Below are 18,084 nucleotides of genomic sequence, written 5' to 3'. Positions count from 1 at the left end.
TTATCATTCTATAGAGAGTTCTTCAAGCCCATTTGAACCTCGTTCCATGCGTGCAATATGGAAATCTTGCGGATACATAGGCCCACTTGTTTTCCATATTGCCTACGCCGTTTTCCGCAGGGTTGACCCAATGCATTGTATTCCAAATGCATAGGTTCTGTGACTTTGAGTTTTTTCATAGGACCTCGCCCTTTTCTTTTCTTACTGGTAGTGGGAGCATCCATTATTAGTGGGGCGTATTTAGTCTCAAAATCATTGTCAAGTGGTGGAGTGTCTTCAGCCATACGCTCGTATCTCACAATTTGGTCCTCTTTAGTGTCGTAACTATGATGCTCATCATCCAAGGTCTCAATCTCGGAGACAATTTCGTCTCTGAATAGATGCATTGTATATCAGTACTTGAAAGAGTATGAATAGATATATATTAGAACACAAGCTCAGTAATATTAAGAATAAGACTATGATTTACAATTCTAATACGTTCAACACAATAATATATATCAAATAGTTTTGTGTGCAAAGTTTCATGCAAAACAAACCAAGTTTTAGCTACTTTATGCGCGAAAGTGCCAAAAAAACATTTTTCTTACCCGGAATGTTCATGAGAGTCCCGAGTATGGCATCGCATACATTTTCTCTGCGTAACGTCAAGACAATGCCTAACTTATAGATCTCTCCAATATGGAAGCTTCCAAAAGATTGATTCTTTTTTTCATAATCGGTCTTCACCTCCTTGCACTTGCCCTGTTTTACCAAATACAGTCTCAACTCCCTTAACCTGTTCATAAACCTCATAACCGGTCAACGGTCGACAAGCTATATGGTCCTCAACCTCCCCGTTGAACATCTTCTTCTTCTTACGATATTGGTGATCTCGTGGGAGAAACTTTCGATGGTGCATGAATACGTGTTTGCACTTAGGAATCCACGTGGATTCCATGTCATCAATACATATTGGGCATGCTTTCTTCCCTTTGTTCTTACACCCCGATAAGTTGCCATATGCTGGAAAATCATTAACAGTGCATAAAAGCATTGCACGCAAGATGAACTCCTCATTAGCATATGCATCAAAAACTGAAACGCCTTCATTCCACATCTTTCCCAAATCCTCAACGAGAGGTGCAAGATATACATCTATGTCATTGCCAGGTTGTTTAGGACCCGATATAAGAAGCGAAAGCATAATGTACTTACGCTTCATACACAACCAAGGTGGAAACTTATAGATCACTAAAAGCACACATGAGCTTTTTGGCATAATATGTCGACTTTGGAAGTTCATTTCCGTCATGAAGCATCTCACCTAATGCTTCTAATAACATTGTGAAACTAGCATCACTCCAATTGAACTTTGACTTAATGTTAAAATATGTCAACACTGCTGTTAGTTTGGTGAACTTTGTACATCCAGGGTACAAAGGCTTTTGAGAAGCCTCTGTCAACAAGTCAAAAACACGAGGGCGTTTTCCCAACTCATCCTGGACTCCCTCCATCATCTCATCAACACGATCCACATCCTCATCGACATTCTATTCATCTGTCTCATACCCATCAACATGATCTACTACATCCTCATTGACATCGACCACATTATTGAAGTCCTCAACAACACTTTTCTCTTTGTAAACTCCCTTCTCACCATGCCAAACCCATGTCGAAGTATGTGCTCCCTAAGGATATCAACACTATCTACCTTTGATACATTGCCACAAGTGACACATGGGCAATAAAAACCAACTCCCCCCGTCCTAACTTGATGTTCAACCGCAATACTACAAAATTCTAATACGCCATCAATAAATTCCGACGATTCAATGCTTCCATACATCCAAGAACGATCTTTTGTCATCCTAATTAGTGTGATTAATTAATTCAAAACAAAATTAATAACAAACATACACAAACTTTTAAACATATATACTTATTTATAACAAACATATTTAACCCTAAAAATATATACTTATTTATACCAAATCTATTTAACCCTAAATATACATATTTCATATTCTAATTCTATACTTCATACTTCAATATTAAGCACTACATTGTAAATAAAATCATATTCTAATTTTAATAGTTAAAGACATAACTATAACAACAAACCACATTTTTAACAAATTACACAAATATTTAACAAACTAATAACATAAACTTGAATAATGTAAAATTCACAAATAATTTGATATCGTTAGCACTAAATTACTAAATTACATGTTAAACAACAAAGATATGAACTTTCAAATTAAATAAATATAATTACCTTGATTTCGTGGGTTATGTTATCTACAACGAAAAACAGAGAAACAAAATTAGTATACAAACAGTTGCCCTAATTTTCGAGTGTTTTCATGAATATCTTGCAAAACTTAAATGCTTAACAAATTAAAAAGAGATAAAAATACCTTAATGTCGTGGGCTTTGAAGATGAACAAGACCAAATTTCGTGGGTTTATGAACCAAGAAGATGAAGAACAGGTTTGAAGAAACAGTCAATTGCTCAGTTTTTCGAGTGTTTTTCAATGGTGGGTTTGAAACATGTTTTGAAGATGAAGAATTTATGGTTTTTAGAAGAAGATGAAGATGAAGAATGAAACATTGAATGGCGAAAATGGTGGGTTTGAGAGATACAACAGTTTACGTAATAATGGCGAAGAATGAAACAGGTTTTTGTGAAATGAATTGTTGGAGGGTTTTAATTTTGTGAAATGAGTATATTTGCTGCGAGCATATACAAAAATCGCAGCAATTGAGTGAAGCAAAGTATATTTACTGCGGGCATATACATCAACCGCAGCAATTGAGTGAATAACTGAGCAATTGAAAGAGCTATTTGCTGCGGGCACAAGCAAAATCGCAACAATTATAGACCAACTAAGTATTTGCTGCGGGCTCAAGTAAAACCGCAGCAATTAATAGATTTTTTTTTCTAAATTCTTTTTGCTATTTAATGCTGCGTCTAAGGAAAACCGCAAATGACAAGCAACAAATAAGGTTTTTTCTACTAGTGATGGTATATATGATACCCAACATCGGTGCCACATATGTAGAGGAAGAGAGGACGACCTATTAGAGGAAGCGATCTTGGTCTATATGCGAAAAGAAATAATTGGGTCATTCAGAGAAAATAACCCTGATTACCGTTGTACCGTATTCATAATGTCTCGGAATTCTGATGTCTCGGATTTTTTAAGTCTCGAATTCACAATATCTCAGATTTTTAAGACTTGATGCTCTAAATTTATCAACATAATTTATCATTAAATCATTTTCATGATAATATTCATGAGATAGGGTGTTACAAAAGATTGTGGCCCTTGATAATTTACTATTCTTAAACTACTTTAAAATTTATTTTTGGTAGGAACAAATGAGTGATGAGAATAGATCACAATAGATCACCGTCTTAGGCTCTTATGTACAAAAAACTAGGAAAAAAAGAAAGAAAAAATTACAAAACATCTTATGAGCTTATTCAAAGTAACATTATAAGTTTTATTTCTGACCATCTTAGTTGCATATATTTTAATAATATCTAATACTTGATGCGTATTGATTATTATTTTACGATAGGAGGAGATGAGGGAGGTACAAAGGAATTCAAAAGTTGATGGACATAGTGCATATCATGAAGTAATGAACCTAGAAAACTTAAGTAAGAAACAACAATTTGGAAAGTGCTCAGCAAAAAAGGAAAGATTAATAAAAACCATAGTAGGTGGTGTAATAATTCCTAAAAAAACTTTTGCAACCATATAAAGATGTAATCATGAAGGAAAACTGTGGCACAATTATTAACATTGTTCAAGCAACATCTCCCTCTTGAATCATTTAACCAAATGATGTATCTATGCGAAGACATCAGGTAATACACTTACAATTTATTTATAGTTTTTTTTATATGTTCAGTGATAATATGTTTCTAGTTGTTGATTATTGATTGTCATATTTGTTGGAATTGTTGTAGAAATGAAATTGTTTGGTTAATATATATATTCGAAGATTATTGTGGGGTGAAAAATCATATAGCTAGTTATGATTATGTGATTGAAAACATGTACATTTTATATTTTAAAATATGAAAATAGTCCAAAATACAAAGCAAAGATTGCCTAAATTTTTGTAAATTTATAATTAAACTTAGCTAGTATTTACTTATACTTTAGATAGGTTTCTTTGGGTTTTGTGGCTTATTTGCTTTGTAGGCTTGTTTGGTTGCACGGGGTGGGGGATGAAGTCTGGGTTGCGCGGAGGTAAGGGGACAATACTAGGGTGGGCAGGAATTAGATTGGGCTACCCTATACTTGGACACTTGGACAATTATAGTTGGGCATATAATAGACATTACTCTTTCCCACGTAATATAAATTATACCTAAATTTCACCCAAAATAATTTTTTTGTACACTTTTTAGTTCTTATGAAATTAGGAGACTATTGAAATACATTATTCAGCAAAAAAATGATCTAGTGCCTTATACAAGAAAATTATAAATAAGTTAGCTTTAAAAATATAAAGTTTAAATATTAAGGTTTGAAAAAAAATAATTTTCAAACCAAGCATTCAAAGAATCACTGTCATCAACTTTGGATCCTATTGAACTGAAAGCTAAATTTCAAGGGAAAGTGAAAATCACTGTCAATGACACATTTTTCATAATAAGTAAAATCACTGTTTTTGATAGCAATTTTGGAGGTGTTGTTTTGATGATCAAGACAAATTCAATGCAACAGTAGGTTTCAAGCAATGAATATCGCTTTTAAGAATACCGGTTTTTATTTAAGTGAAATCGTTGACAATGATTTCTACCTTTTCAAACTCAACCTCCAGCCCCAATAAAACCTAAATCACTGTTCATGACAATGATTCCTATAAACGCTTAATTTGAAAAATACTTTTTTCAGAGCTTAATACTTAATTTTTTATTTTATAAACTTATTTCAAATTTTTTTTATACAAGAAAACTGTTAGAAATAAATTATTAAAAAAAAAAAAAAAAAAAAAAAAAAAAAACCAAGACATTTTACGGAATTTGGGCCCGTCCATTTTGGCCCACCTTTCCTGAGTCTCCATTATTGTACACAACTTCTGATAAGCCAAGTGCTGTTTTAGCTTTTCTTGCTGCTAATTGCTCCTTGGTGGACTTGTAATATGTTGCATATAATATTAGTTGTACTAACGCAAACAATGAACCCACTCCATTTGGTGCCTGTTTGGTAAAGAAGAAGCCTCTTTTACAAATTCTTATTTTAAATTATAGGTTGATGAATTATATAATTTTATTAACTTGTAACTAGGGTAAGATTTTAAAAGAGTTTCATAAAAGAAATATATAAATGATATAGTTTTAGATATTAGAAGACAGATTTTAAAATCAAAGTAAAGTCAAAAATAATAAAAAGTGTACATGTAGTAAAATCAAACTAACAAAAAATAGTAATGGTTGCATGATGCAATGTGAGTCTTGGGTACTCATTTGTGAACATTGTGAGGTTTGATACTTAACTACATACTACTACCTTTCTTTTTTTAATGAAGTTATGTTTATATGAATTAAGATAGTGGATATTTTTTTTATTGAACGATAAATTTGATAGATAAAAAGTGGAATCATAATCATTTAAAAGATATTAAAAGAAAATTAGTGGAAAAAAATATTGGACCATAACTAATAAATTTATTTATCTTATAAAGTTAGTGGAAAACATGTGAGAATCATAAGGAATATAAAAATGTTAAAATGAAGTTAGTAGAAGATATCTAGAGATCTTAAGCATTATTTGAATATAAAATAAGAATGAGCAATGTTATTTTTGTCTAAAATTTGTACATATATAAATAAAAAAATTCTTAATGATAAAGGACAAATTAAATATACCAAAATAACAAATGTAAACTATTACTTTGTTACAAAGAAATTGCTATATTTTGTTCTTTTGATTTTAACATGAATTAATTAATAGGGATATGACTTACCGCAATGTAAGGATCAAAGGGAAACAAAGCATAGATTGTCCATGCAATGCCATTGGCAAAGGCAGCCATTGATAAGGTAAAGGGCATGTATTCCACGCTTTTTGTTTTTATGACCAATTTCTGTCAATCATAACAATGCAAGAAACTTAATTTCACCATTAGTAAAAAGTAGAGAGGTAACTGATTTGACATGACTTTAAAATTAATTTAAAATTATGCAAAAATCAATGTTGACTCAAATTTTGATTTTGAACCGATTCAAAATCGACCCGATGACCCGAATGAACACTCTAGTAAAAAGATTGTTAATGATATAAAAGACAAAAAGAAAGGGAGTATTAGATAGATAAAGTGCAATTACCATAACAGACAAAGGAGAGGCATACATGAGAATGTTGCAAATTACTCCAATGATACCAACAACAGAAGACCTAAGCTTAGTGGTATGAGCAAAACTGAGGACCAAAGCAGTCATAATACCAACTATTATGATCTCACCAATTGCAATTAATACAATTTTGATTCTTTTTTTCTTGTCTGAGTAAATAACAAAGAGTATTAAGAAAAGTAGTTCAATGAAAAATCCAGCCCCATTTATAGTAACCACCAAAATGCTATGAGGGTGGATAAATGGCATGCCATACACAACCCAAAGCATGCAATTCACAAATGTTGCTAAATATGGAATTGGTGAGTATTGTTCCACTGTCTTCTTCTTGTATATTCCTATGAATGTTGGCCTACCAATAAGGAAGGAAGAATCACGAAGATGGTGTGCAAATATATAAAAACGATAAAAAAAATATCAATATTTTCAAACAGTCCGACCTTTAAGGTAAAATAACCATACCATGTATTTTTCTTTTTACGACTATGATTTAAGTTTATAAAGACTCAGATTTATTTATTTTGATGAATACAAACTCAAATATATAGAGTATGAAAATGTTAGATTCAGACTCAAACCCATTGGATTTAATGGGTTGGAATTATTCATTTTTACTCACTTTTTTTTATTAGATTCAAAACTCTTAAATTAGAGTGGAATTCAAAATGAACCTAACAAAAACATGGATGAATGGCCATCCAATGAAAAATCAAAATGATATAGAAGCTATGTAATAATTATAAGGATTTAATTTCTCCTTAACACATTATGATTATTTGTGTAAGTGAAGATATTGTTTCTTTATACATTGATGCTATTTTGATGTATGATACCTCAGATCAATTATGTACTCCTAATATTTGATGGGCATCTCATAAATTTTCTTTTCAAAAGTAAATTTTAGTTTACTTACACTGGGGACAAGAACAAGACCAAAGCTGTTATATTACCTGCAAATAAAAAAAAAAATTCAACTTTGATAAATAAAAAAGAAGTGAAAATAATACACCATAAACAATTAAAGATACCAACCAATAATTCCAGCTGCAAAACGAATTGCTCCGGCTGAAACCATACTTGTTGGTCAAGCTGAATAAATTTAATAAGACTTGGATTAATTTTGTGGGTTATGAAATTTAGAACCAAAGAGGAATACTTTAGTTTGACCTAAACGAATTTTATTGTTATTGGATTAATTTTAGCACAAATTAATTCAAAAAACTAGCCAAATATTAGAAAACAAAAGAAGTGCAAGTAAAATTGGTTGTTCACTTGCATGACATGTTAGTTACAATAATATAGGGAGGTCATGAAATTGTGAAGGGATAAAAAACACATGCAAGTGAGAATGCACAGAGAGTTTCAAAGAGGGATAGATTTTATAGGGAAAGAATGTACAATTGCATAAAAAATTGTGGCACTTATTTCTAGACTCTTAAATACCAAAATTGGAGTATATAATTATTATGTAGCTACCTTACCAATCTGCATTTCTCTTACAAATTGTTTCAAATGCCATATCTTTTAGATTTACTTTCATTAGTTTAGATATGCTCATTAATGTTTACACCCTCCACCTTATAATTTCATGTATAAATGCCAATATAGACATGCAAGAATGGTGTTAAAGAAAAATCTGTCCAAGTGGATAAATATTTAAGGTAGAGTTAGTGGCTTATTGCATGTCTTTTTCCTTATTAATGTACGTTTATGTTAGATTAAATATATAAAATTAAATCAAAGATATTTTGATGAAAACGATATTATAACTCAGATTAGACATAAAATAAGAAATCATCTCAACTAAAACTTCAAGTTATAATCAAGACTCTAAAATTAACTTTATACTCTCATATTGCCTCATATGAGAACCCGTTAGAATAGAAATATGCAAGCAGAGTCGGCCCTACAGGAGCCTAGGGCGAAAATAAATTATAAGCCTTAATTATAGAATATATATTTATAATTAAAAAAATTATAATATCAAAAATATTACATACCAATAAAAGATATCGATGATATCCACTTTTTATTTGTTATTGTGCATTTATAATTCAGTTGTTATTAAATAAGGTAACAATTATCATTAATAACAATTTAGCTTGGTGGTTAAATGCATAATTTAATCACACGAGGTCTCAAGTTCGGTAGAATTTATCTATTTTTTTTGTGGGTCCTGGACACAGGTCCTTGCTGCCCTTGCCTAAGGCCGACCTTGTATGCATGGATGCAATACAAACATTATTTGTTGTATATAGTACCGAGTATTTCACTTGAATGGAAAGGCAAATAAAACTTAAATCTATCCCTTGGGTTTCGATACCACATTTATTGATCTTTTCAACCAAAATTTGGAATATTACACATGTCATCTTCACAAACTCTCTCCAAATAGAAATGTTTTACTAGCTTCAGTACGCTTAGTTCACAAATTACATTTTCACCATGTTGTTTTTTGGCAAAAAGAAATCAATTAAATAACTCACTAATTTCCCATTTTAAAAACAAAAATAGGATGAGACTGCTTTTGATTGGAGCCATATAAAATAGTTTAGTAATCAATAATATTTTATGTTAAAAATTTACCGTCTTCAATAACTAAATAATTTAAGTGTTGATTTTATAACTAACGAGCTAGAAATTTTCATTGTAAGCAATGCAAATAACATAAAAAAGATATGTGTTATTACATTTTTAGGAATCAATTGATTTATTTAATTTGAAGTTTAAAATGAATCTTTATTAGTTAATTGTTTCATTTTATATGGGTCATTTATTAGGTAAATATTTTTATTATAGTAGTATATCTTTATGGGATAATAATTGCACACTTGTGGCCTGAAATATATGAAGTTCTCTAGACGATTCTACTCTTGGAATAATAAGCCAGTTGGTGAAGGCGTGTCTTTAGCAAGATAGATAGGGTCTTATGCAATGAAGAGCGGGAAGATCATTTTTCAGGAGTGTAAACCGTCTTTTTACCTGAGAGTTTTGATCATTCTCCAACAGTTATTTAATTCATTCGCCCTCGTCCTAAATCATGTTTGTTCAGCATCTGTAATTTTTGGGCTCAAAAGGATTGCTTCCTTGAGTTAGTCAGTAATTCTTGGAACAAGGAGATTGAGGGGACTCTTAGTTTCCAGATTCAATCTAAGCTTTACTTTCTGAAGAAAGAGTTGAACGCAACTTTTCATAAAGGCTCTGTAAAGGCCATTCTTAATGATGCTAAAATCAGATTACTGAAAGTTTAGGAGGCTCTTCATGGATGCCCTGTTTACTCTCGGTGTGCCACTACAAAAGTTGAAGTTGCTATGGCTTATAAGCAAGCAAAAGTGGATTATTAGTCCTATATGCAGCAAATCTCTAAAATTCAATGGCTGAAACATGGGGATGAGAATTCTGCAGTGTTCCACCAGAGTATTAGGTGCAAAAGGATTCAAAATAATATACATGGTTTGCAAGTGGATGGACAGTTAGTTTGTGATGCTAGTAAAATCCATCATGCTTCTCTTTCTTTTTATTCTAACATGTTGTGTTGTAAGATGACCAACAAGAACAAAATTAATATGAATATAATCCATGCTGGTCATTTGTTGAATGATTAATTAAGAGGCAATCTTTTAGCTCTGATGAGACTAAACAAGCATTATGGAGTATCCCAAATGAAAAGACATCGAATTTAAATGGCGATAATAGTATATTTTATAAGGTAACATGGCCTATTGTTGGATATGACGTCACTTATGCTATCCAATTATTTTTTGCCAATAGAATATTGCTGAATGCTTAGAGTAACAATATTATTACACTAGTGCCTAAGGTTGAATGCCATACTGAGCCATGGGATTTTAGGCCTATTGCTTTTTGACATACAATTTATAAGTGTATTTCAAAGCTTATATGTTCTAGGTTGAGTTCTGTCCTTAACTACCTTATCAATCAAAACCAAGGAGCTTTCGTCGCTGGTAGGAGTATCATCCACAATATATTGTTATGCCAAGATTTGATTTGTCACTATTTAAGGAAGAATTGTTCTCTTAGTTACGTGGTGAAGGTTGCTAAGAAAAAGGCATATGATACGATGGACTAAGACTTCATTAGCAAGATGTTGATTGCTCTTGGGTTTCTAACTCATTTTATGAAAATAATCTTCACTTGCATTTCCAATTTTTCATTCTCTTTGATTGTTAATGGTAAGCCTCTATAATACGTGAAGGCTAAGAGGGGTCTCAGGCAAGGTGATCTTATTTTGTCTCCTTTACTCTTTGTTCTTGGGATGGATGTAACACCCCTGAATTTTTGACCCTATATACGAAACCAAAATCATAAGGGAACGAAGGAAATTCGGGTGTTACATTAAAAATAAAATATAAAATAAATATTGAAAGAAAGAAAAAAGGAAAGTTAAGTTGGATGATTTAATTAAAGGAATTAGAAAACTACAAACAAGATTGTGCGGGAATTTCGGCAGCATATGTCCTAAAATTTGGCGCACTAAAAGAAAGCATCATCGGCCTTGTAACAAAATATCACGGTGGAATGATCATCGCCCAATCTTCAGTCGACATGCTAAGCATGGATCGTGATACCAATGTAAACACTTGGGTTTGAAAAAAGAACGAGAATGATAAACCAATTAAAACATACAAGCCACAAAAACAACGCAGCGGAAATAACTTATACAAAGGAGGACATGTGCCTCAAACTCAAGACATAACCAACTTAATTATAAATAAACTACACGTAGGCAATAAGATTATTGTACTCTTCAAGATTCTCACTTAAATCCCCCGTATGCAATGCAAAAGAAGCTTCTATACCTGTTATGTAAAACTATGATCCTCCTGCTGCTCAACATAATGACCATAGCCAAATGTATCATAGTAGGAACATCATAGAGAATCATGAACAAACAACAACAAACACATACACTTCAGTTATCAATGAACTTATAATAGTTAGAATCGTAGAACAAGAGGATAGACGACGACATAGCACAACAATAACGAATCTACTCATCTGGCTGAACACTTATATTTATTCGTGATTTCTCTTTCAACTACTAATCCCTCGAAGTATATAGTGGATCTTTTCTATATTCATGGCATAGTTACACGGCCAAGGGTGTTATTGGCCACTCGGCACCTATTGCAAAGTATGAGCTCATACCTCATCCAGCTGACCCTCTCGGGTCCTACCTTCAGCAAAAACTAATACACTTGGGTACTAATCCAGTAAAGAGGCCGCCATATTGGGGTTTGCAAGGCCCACATGTTAACACCTCGGTCAAGGGACGGTATCGGCCACCCGACGCCCAATGATAAAAGTATGCTCATACCCCCCGTACGGTGATCCCGTCGAATCTCACCTAGGGGACTAATGAATCAACTAGACATAAATCTAGTTGAGTTACGCCAACTAATCATAATCTAATGCTTTTTCAACTGGGAATAAATCCCTCTCTATTAATGAATGCGCTGGGATAGCAGAACGCCAAAGAACAACCCAAACCGAGTACGAAATCCACCTATGAAGGAGTCATTCTAACTCCAAGTAAGACGTAATCCAAATCTTAAATAAATAAAGGGATGGTCCCCGCCTTCTACTAACACTCTTATTCACTAAACTATTTTGAGCTCAAGGATTTCAAAATCGATAGTTCTTCTTATAAAGTTTACTCACTAGCACTTCATAGATTTCGACAATAATCGACAATGTTTTAAGGAAAATAGCATATATAGGTTAGTTACTGCGTGTACGCACCTATGAGTTGTAAGCTGTAAGCTGCATGACAAAAAGTCACAATAATCACCCAAAAAAAGTTCTGCCTTCCTCTTATGAACTGAGAACCTATACAAGTCTGAAGTAGAACTAATAAGTCCACTTATCTACTTTGTCACACCAACTAAATGCCAAGATAACCACTATTACCCATTCAAGACGAGTTTTTAATTGTTTTAGCACACACACAACTCACTCAACACCAATTATAATCATTAACTCAACAATAACATATGTCCCTCCATCAATTTAAGAATAAATACAAGGAAATATGCGAATGGTTACTTTACATCGACTAAATTTGAATTATATCGATTCATGTTATCTTAAAATAAAGTAACAATTCACACTTAATTCTTACAATGTTAATATGACACTAATGTGGCGGTAATGGCAAATCTTAAAGTCATCGAATCGCGATATCATTTGTTACACTCCCCAAAGCTAGAAAAACTACAATCAAAACATCGTCTTAAGTAACTTTAGCAACCATCAATGATAAGTCGACACTATACTTATGACCTTATTTATAACTTCAATAACAACCTAACAAGAGTACTTGTGATTAACAATAATCAAACAACACTAGTTAACAATTATTACTCCCAATTAATAACCAAGACCATTTCTATAGTCAACTATAATCAAAATCATTACTAATTATCACAACAATAATCAACCAAGTCCTACGACAACATATAAGGTTATTAAATTAATCACCACACCACCAAAGTAGCATACAAACACACACTACTATTAATCTCATCTTTACATCAAACCCTAATCATTTCATGTACAAAGATAAAACCTTTACTATTACCCGTAATAAGGTTAAATATTTAAATATACAATCAACACACAACCCAAAATCTTGATGAATTTCAATTAGAAACAAGAACCAAAATAGGGAAAGAAGATGGCTTACAAAGGTGTAACAAGAGAAAAGGTGAGGGGGCAAGTAGTGGGTGTGGTGGTGGTAAGTGTGTGTGACGGTGGAGGCTGCATAATCAGCCGTCACAGGGGGCTGCTGGTGGCTGTTTAAGGTGTAGCTCCACTGCTGTTGGTGGGAGGAAAGAACGCAGCCACTGCTGCTGCCGTGAGGAGGTGAACACAGCCTGTTGGTGGCTGCTGGCTGCTGTTAGGGAGGCGCTACCGTGGAACTGGTGGGGAGTGACCAAATGTGAGCTTGAGGGAGCAAGAGTGTCATAGAGAGAAGAGGAGGAAGGAGAGAGAGAAGAGAGAAAGAGTTGTGCGGTTTTTTTTTTGTTTTTATGAGGAGTAAGGAGTGGTCTCACTTAAAACCCTAGCTCATCTTTTGTTAGGGTGAATCCTTTAACAAGGCCTTACTAAGACAACCCATCTTTATGTGCCCTAAATTAAAATTTTTTTTTATTCGAATTTCTTTATTTTAATAATCGCAAATCTGTGGTTTTTTAATATAATATGTTAATATTTAAATTCGTATATGCAAGAAATTTATTACAACTAATTTAAAAATAATTTAATATAATTATAAAATCTCCAAATGTTATTAAAATATTAAATAATGACGTTATAAAAACTCGGGGTGTTACAAAGGAGTATCTTTCAAGGATGATGAAATATGCCAGCTGTGATCCTAATTTCAAACATCATCCTCGATGCAGAGCCCTCAAACTCAATCCCTTAAGTTTTGTGGATGACTTAATGTTGTTTAGTAGGGTTGTTCAAAAAAACCCAACGACACAACCCGTTGACCCGCGTCATATTGCTTAGGGTCTATAATGTAATCTATTGTGTTTTGAGATGTTTTTTCCCGTGGAAAAAAATTTTCATTTCAGATTTCATTTTTAGGTAGTGAACAGTTACAATTTCATTCATCAAATGTTCGATTTTGTCTAGAAGTTTTTTTAGGCTCAGAAATTTGTTCTGATAATTGAAATATCAATTTATCCGGGTACCCATCGTCCCGACACGATTTATCCGGGTAACCGATGTCCAGTTACCCGAATTAATCGGGTCAGGATACGGGCCTTTAAAATAGTTACCCGACTAACCAAATACCTGACTTTCTAGTTACCCGAATTTTCGGTTACCTAGTTATGAACACCCCTACTGTTCAGTAAAAGGGATCTTCAATCTATTCAAATCATCTATAATGGGTAGAAGATTTTTGCTGAGTCCTCGGGTCTTTGTGTTAATGATTCAAAATCAGCTATTTACCTTGTTGGGATGAATAAGGACCAACAAGCTCTAATACTTAATAACATCAATGTCCCCATAGGAACACTTCCTTTTAGATACTTTAGAGGTCCGCTCAATTCTAACAGTTTATCAGTTGCTTAGTATGAGAATCTTATTGATAAAATGAATAGTAGAATATGTGGCTGGCAAGGTAAGAAATTATCCTATGCAACAAGGCTTCAATTGGTTAACTCATTCTTGATGAATGTAATCACATACTGGTGTCAAATCTTCTTATTGCCTAAGAAAGTTATTAAGGCAATTAATTCTGTATGTAGATCGTTTTTGTGGCACTATGATGAACATAGTAGTAAAGCTAGGAATATAAATTGGAATGATCTATGTAAACCGAAAAAGGAAGGTGGCTTAGACATGAAGAATCTTAAGGTTTGGAATTTAGCTACAATCAGTAAAATTGCTTGGTATGTTAGTTGCTTGCATGAGTCTTTGTGGGTCTGTTGGATTCATGGAGTATATACGAAGGTGGAAATTGGCTGATCTTTAATCCCCCACCCACAGCTAGCTGGACTCTCAGGGAAGTTGTGCAGGGTAAGGGAGAAGCTCAATCGTGGATAAATGTTGAAAGCTATAGAATCAATGTTGTGTATAAGGAGTTACTTGAAACTCACTCTACTGAACTGGTACAAAATTGTATGGCACAAAACCTCCTTACCTAAGGTAAGGTTTGTTTTCTTGTTAGCTATGCTTAAAAAGCTCAAAACGAGGGATCACTTTAATCGTGGAAATTACTGCACATCTCTTTTCTGAATGTAGATACAATCAAGCTTGCATTACTCAGCTCCGCTTATGGCTTGGTGTTAAGATCAAATCTCTTTTTATTAACCCAATCAATTAGAAGTTTTCTAACCTCATGGGGAAGATTGCTATCTCTTATATATGTAGTCTAATCTATCATCTTTGGAAATGTAGGAATGATTGTATTTGGCTCTCAAAAGTAGCTCTCCTGAATAGTTTTTAAGAATGTAAAGCATGAAACTAAGCTTAGAGTTTTGAGTCTATATCCTAACTCTCCTAGTCTTTACACTCCTTGGTGTAAGCATCTATTAGAGAATGTTTGATCTTTCATAGGCTTTACTAAAAGGCTTTATTTGTTTTTGTGCTATATCGCTTGGGTGGATTAATGAAATCTTTTCTTAGTCCATAAAAAAATTAGTTGAAAATTTGATAGCATTATAGTTTTAAATTATTTCACATAATGTTTTAATACGAAAAAGACAAAAAGCTAACCCTACTAATTTTCAAGTATAAATTAAACATGTTGGCTACTCGAATTCCAAGTCCAATTCTCTTCTCTAAAAAAAATATTCAACTCTCACAAACTACTTTGCCTTTGAAAGAACTAAGGTTCTATTGTCTAACTATATAATTTATATTTGCATAATCATTTAAATATCAAATTTTATATTATGTTATTATAAAAAACTAATTACATTGTACGAGTTTCTATGCTAATTCTAAGCTAATTGTAGAATGCCCACAACTGATTTTATATCTATTATCACAATCCGTCACATGAAAACTCATTGAATTAGAAGTGCAAATGTAGTAGAAGGTCCCCTCATATAAAATGCTAAATATTATTTTACTTTCAAAAATAAAATGGGCTATAAACGAGCTCTATACGTGCCTTTATTGTTATTATTATTTTTATTTTTGCTTGAATTATGATACATTACTATAGATTTTTAAACGTCAATAGTCTAATTATATTTGACAAAAACAAGAAATTACGTTAAAAACACTTTACTCAATTTGACATGTATATTTCAGTAAAAATTTAGAAGAAAAAATTATAAATGGGTCGTTCGGGCCAAGAAAGCCTGACCGATTTGGGCTCATTTTTTCACGAGCATGACCTGACCCATTTTTAATTGAGATTGTTATCGATCCGTACTCTATACATTCCACAGGTCTACTCATGACCTAAATTTCTAATATCATATTAAATAAATTAACAACTCAACTAAATTTCTTAAATAAACTTAATATGAGGTTGAGACTTAAAACTCCAATATTGTTTTTCTTCTTTATTATAAACATTATAAAAATCATAGCAAAACTAAGTTTTAAGTGTTGTCCTATACCAAGTCATAATCTATTATAGATAGAAGAAATATTCAAATACAATAGCATAAGTAGGGATATTGATAGGTCAGATTTGGATAGGCTTCAACTAGATCCAGTGCAACACTCATTAATTTCGGACCTCTAAAACGAAAAAAATTTAGAACAAAAAACATTTAAAATAAGAATTACTGGCTTTGGTAACCACTTGTAACACCTGAATTTCCTCCCGTCCTTTGCAATATTAATTGGTTTCGTTTAAAAGGTTGAAAATTCAAGGGTATTACACCATATTCAAACCCATTAAATTTTTGTGGACTAGTATCCCCACTAGGGCCCTTAGAGTCCGGAATTTTGAGGATCTAGACCCGTCGGGCTGATGGGTCTAGGGACCTAAATGAATCTTGATTTAAATAATCTTGCTTAAACTTTCTAATTTTTAATCGTTTCATGAGTTCCAAAATGAGTCTAGCAGTTGTTAGTAAGTCTAAATTGGGTCCAAATAAATATATATATAGATTTAGAATGAATTTAAAATTTATTTTGGGTTTTGTAATAGATCAGTTTAGAAAGAGTCTGACGGATCTGGGTCTTAAAAGAGTCTAGAGAGAGGGTTTGACCCATACGTATATCCATTTAATTTTTAGACCCCAAAATTGGACCTGATCTACCAAGTCTAAAAGAATGGACCCAAATGCTAAAAATAAGAGTTGATTTATGACGAATCCAATAAAATGTTTGGACCAATGACCATCCTAACATTATTAAAAAGCGGTTACTAGTTTAGCACTTCTTTATGAGACAATATCAGCATGACACAGAACCATACGAGCAGCTCAAATTATGTATATCTAAAAATCTTAATTAATTAAATTGAACTTTAATAGACAATGTAGTTTACAAATCAATATGCTTGATTTAGGTATTATACATATCATTTTTATTTTTTATTTTTTATTGATTATTTTTAATTAATGGGTCAACTTATTTATAAGAGGTCTCACCATAAGACCGCCCAAACAAATTGTGAAAAAAAAAACTAGTAAAGGCTAAGTATAAGTCAAATGTCACAAATTTGAAGTAAATAAACAAAATTATATATAAAAAAATCTCAAAATAAGTATTGGGAAAACTTATTTCCCAAAATAAGCACTTTTAGCCCAATATTAAGGTATGAAGTTTGTTTGCTATTAGTAACAGCGGACAATTACTAAAAATGAGTCAAAAAAAGTCAACGAAGTAATCACCCGATTTTTCTAACAGGGGGCGACTGAATTGACTTTTTTTTTTTTTACTTTTTTGACTTTTGTTAACTTTTGGATGTGTAATGGCCCGCTGTTAATAACAGTATGCGATTGTTTTCCCATATACATTTACCAATTTATTTATTTGCTTATAGCCCGCTGTTACTAACAGCGACCGATTATTTAAACTGAGTTAAAAGTTTGCCTAAAACTCGTCCGTTGTTACTAATAGTGAAAAAATTCCATACCTTAGCTTTGGGCTAAAAGTGCTTATTTTGGGAAATAAATTTTCTCAATGCTTATTTTGAGATGTATTTTGTATAATTTTGCTTATTTTGTTCAATTTTTTTTCAAATGTTATCTTTAAAGGTTTGGGCTTAATTTCAC

The 18,084-nt window shown here is 32.5% G+C and overlaps 1 protein-coding gene across 1 annotated transcript; it reads right to left on the bottom strand.

Moving 5' to 3' along the window:
- Positions 1-5,023: 5,023 nt before the first annotated feature.
- LOC130799444 (bidirectional sugar transporter SWEET4-like) lies at positions 5,024-7,624 on the bottom strand. Its single transcript, XM_057662536.1, has 5 exons — positions 7,397-7,624; positions 7,278-7,314; positions 6,338-6,716; positions 5,977-6,096; positions 5,024-5,209 (listed from the first exon to the last, which is right to left on the bottom strand). The coding sequence occupies exons 1-5, from the start codon at positions 7,437-7,439 to the stop codon at positions 5,024-5,026; spliced, it is 765 nt and encodes a 254-aa protein (XP_057518519.1). The 5' UTR covers positions 7,440-7,624.
- Positions 7,625-18,084: the final 10,460 nt, after the last annotated feature.

Source organism: Amaranthus tricolor, chromosome 14 (genome assembly GCF_026212465.1).
Source record: "Amaranthus tricolor cultivar Red isolate AtriRed21 chromosome 14, ASM2621246v1, whole genome shotgun sequence".
NCBI lineage: Eukaryota > Viridiplantae > Streptophyta > Magnoliopsida > Caryophyllales > Amaranthaceae > Amaranthus > Amaranthus tricolor.
The sequence above is the reverse complement of the archived record's forward strand: the minus strand, read 5'-3'. Positions and strand labels throughout refer to the sequence as shown.

What these genes read in the sequence shown, in the direction of transcription:
- LOC130799444 (XM_057662536.1), bottom strand. Translation starts at nt 7,439, where the DNA reads ATGGTTTCAGCCGGAGCAATTCGTTTTGCAGCTGGAATTATTG. An exon ending in CCTCTCCTTTGTCTGTTATG is followed by an intron (nt 6,097 to 6,337) that starts GTAATTGCACTT and finishes TATGATTGACAG; the next exon opens with AAATTGGTCATAAAAACAAA. An exon ending in CCTTTGATCCTTACATTGCG is followed by an intron (nt 5,210 to 5,976) that starts GTAAGTCATATC and finishes TTTACCAAACAG; the next exon opens with GCACCAAATGGAGTGGGTTC.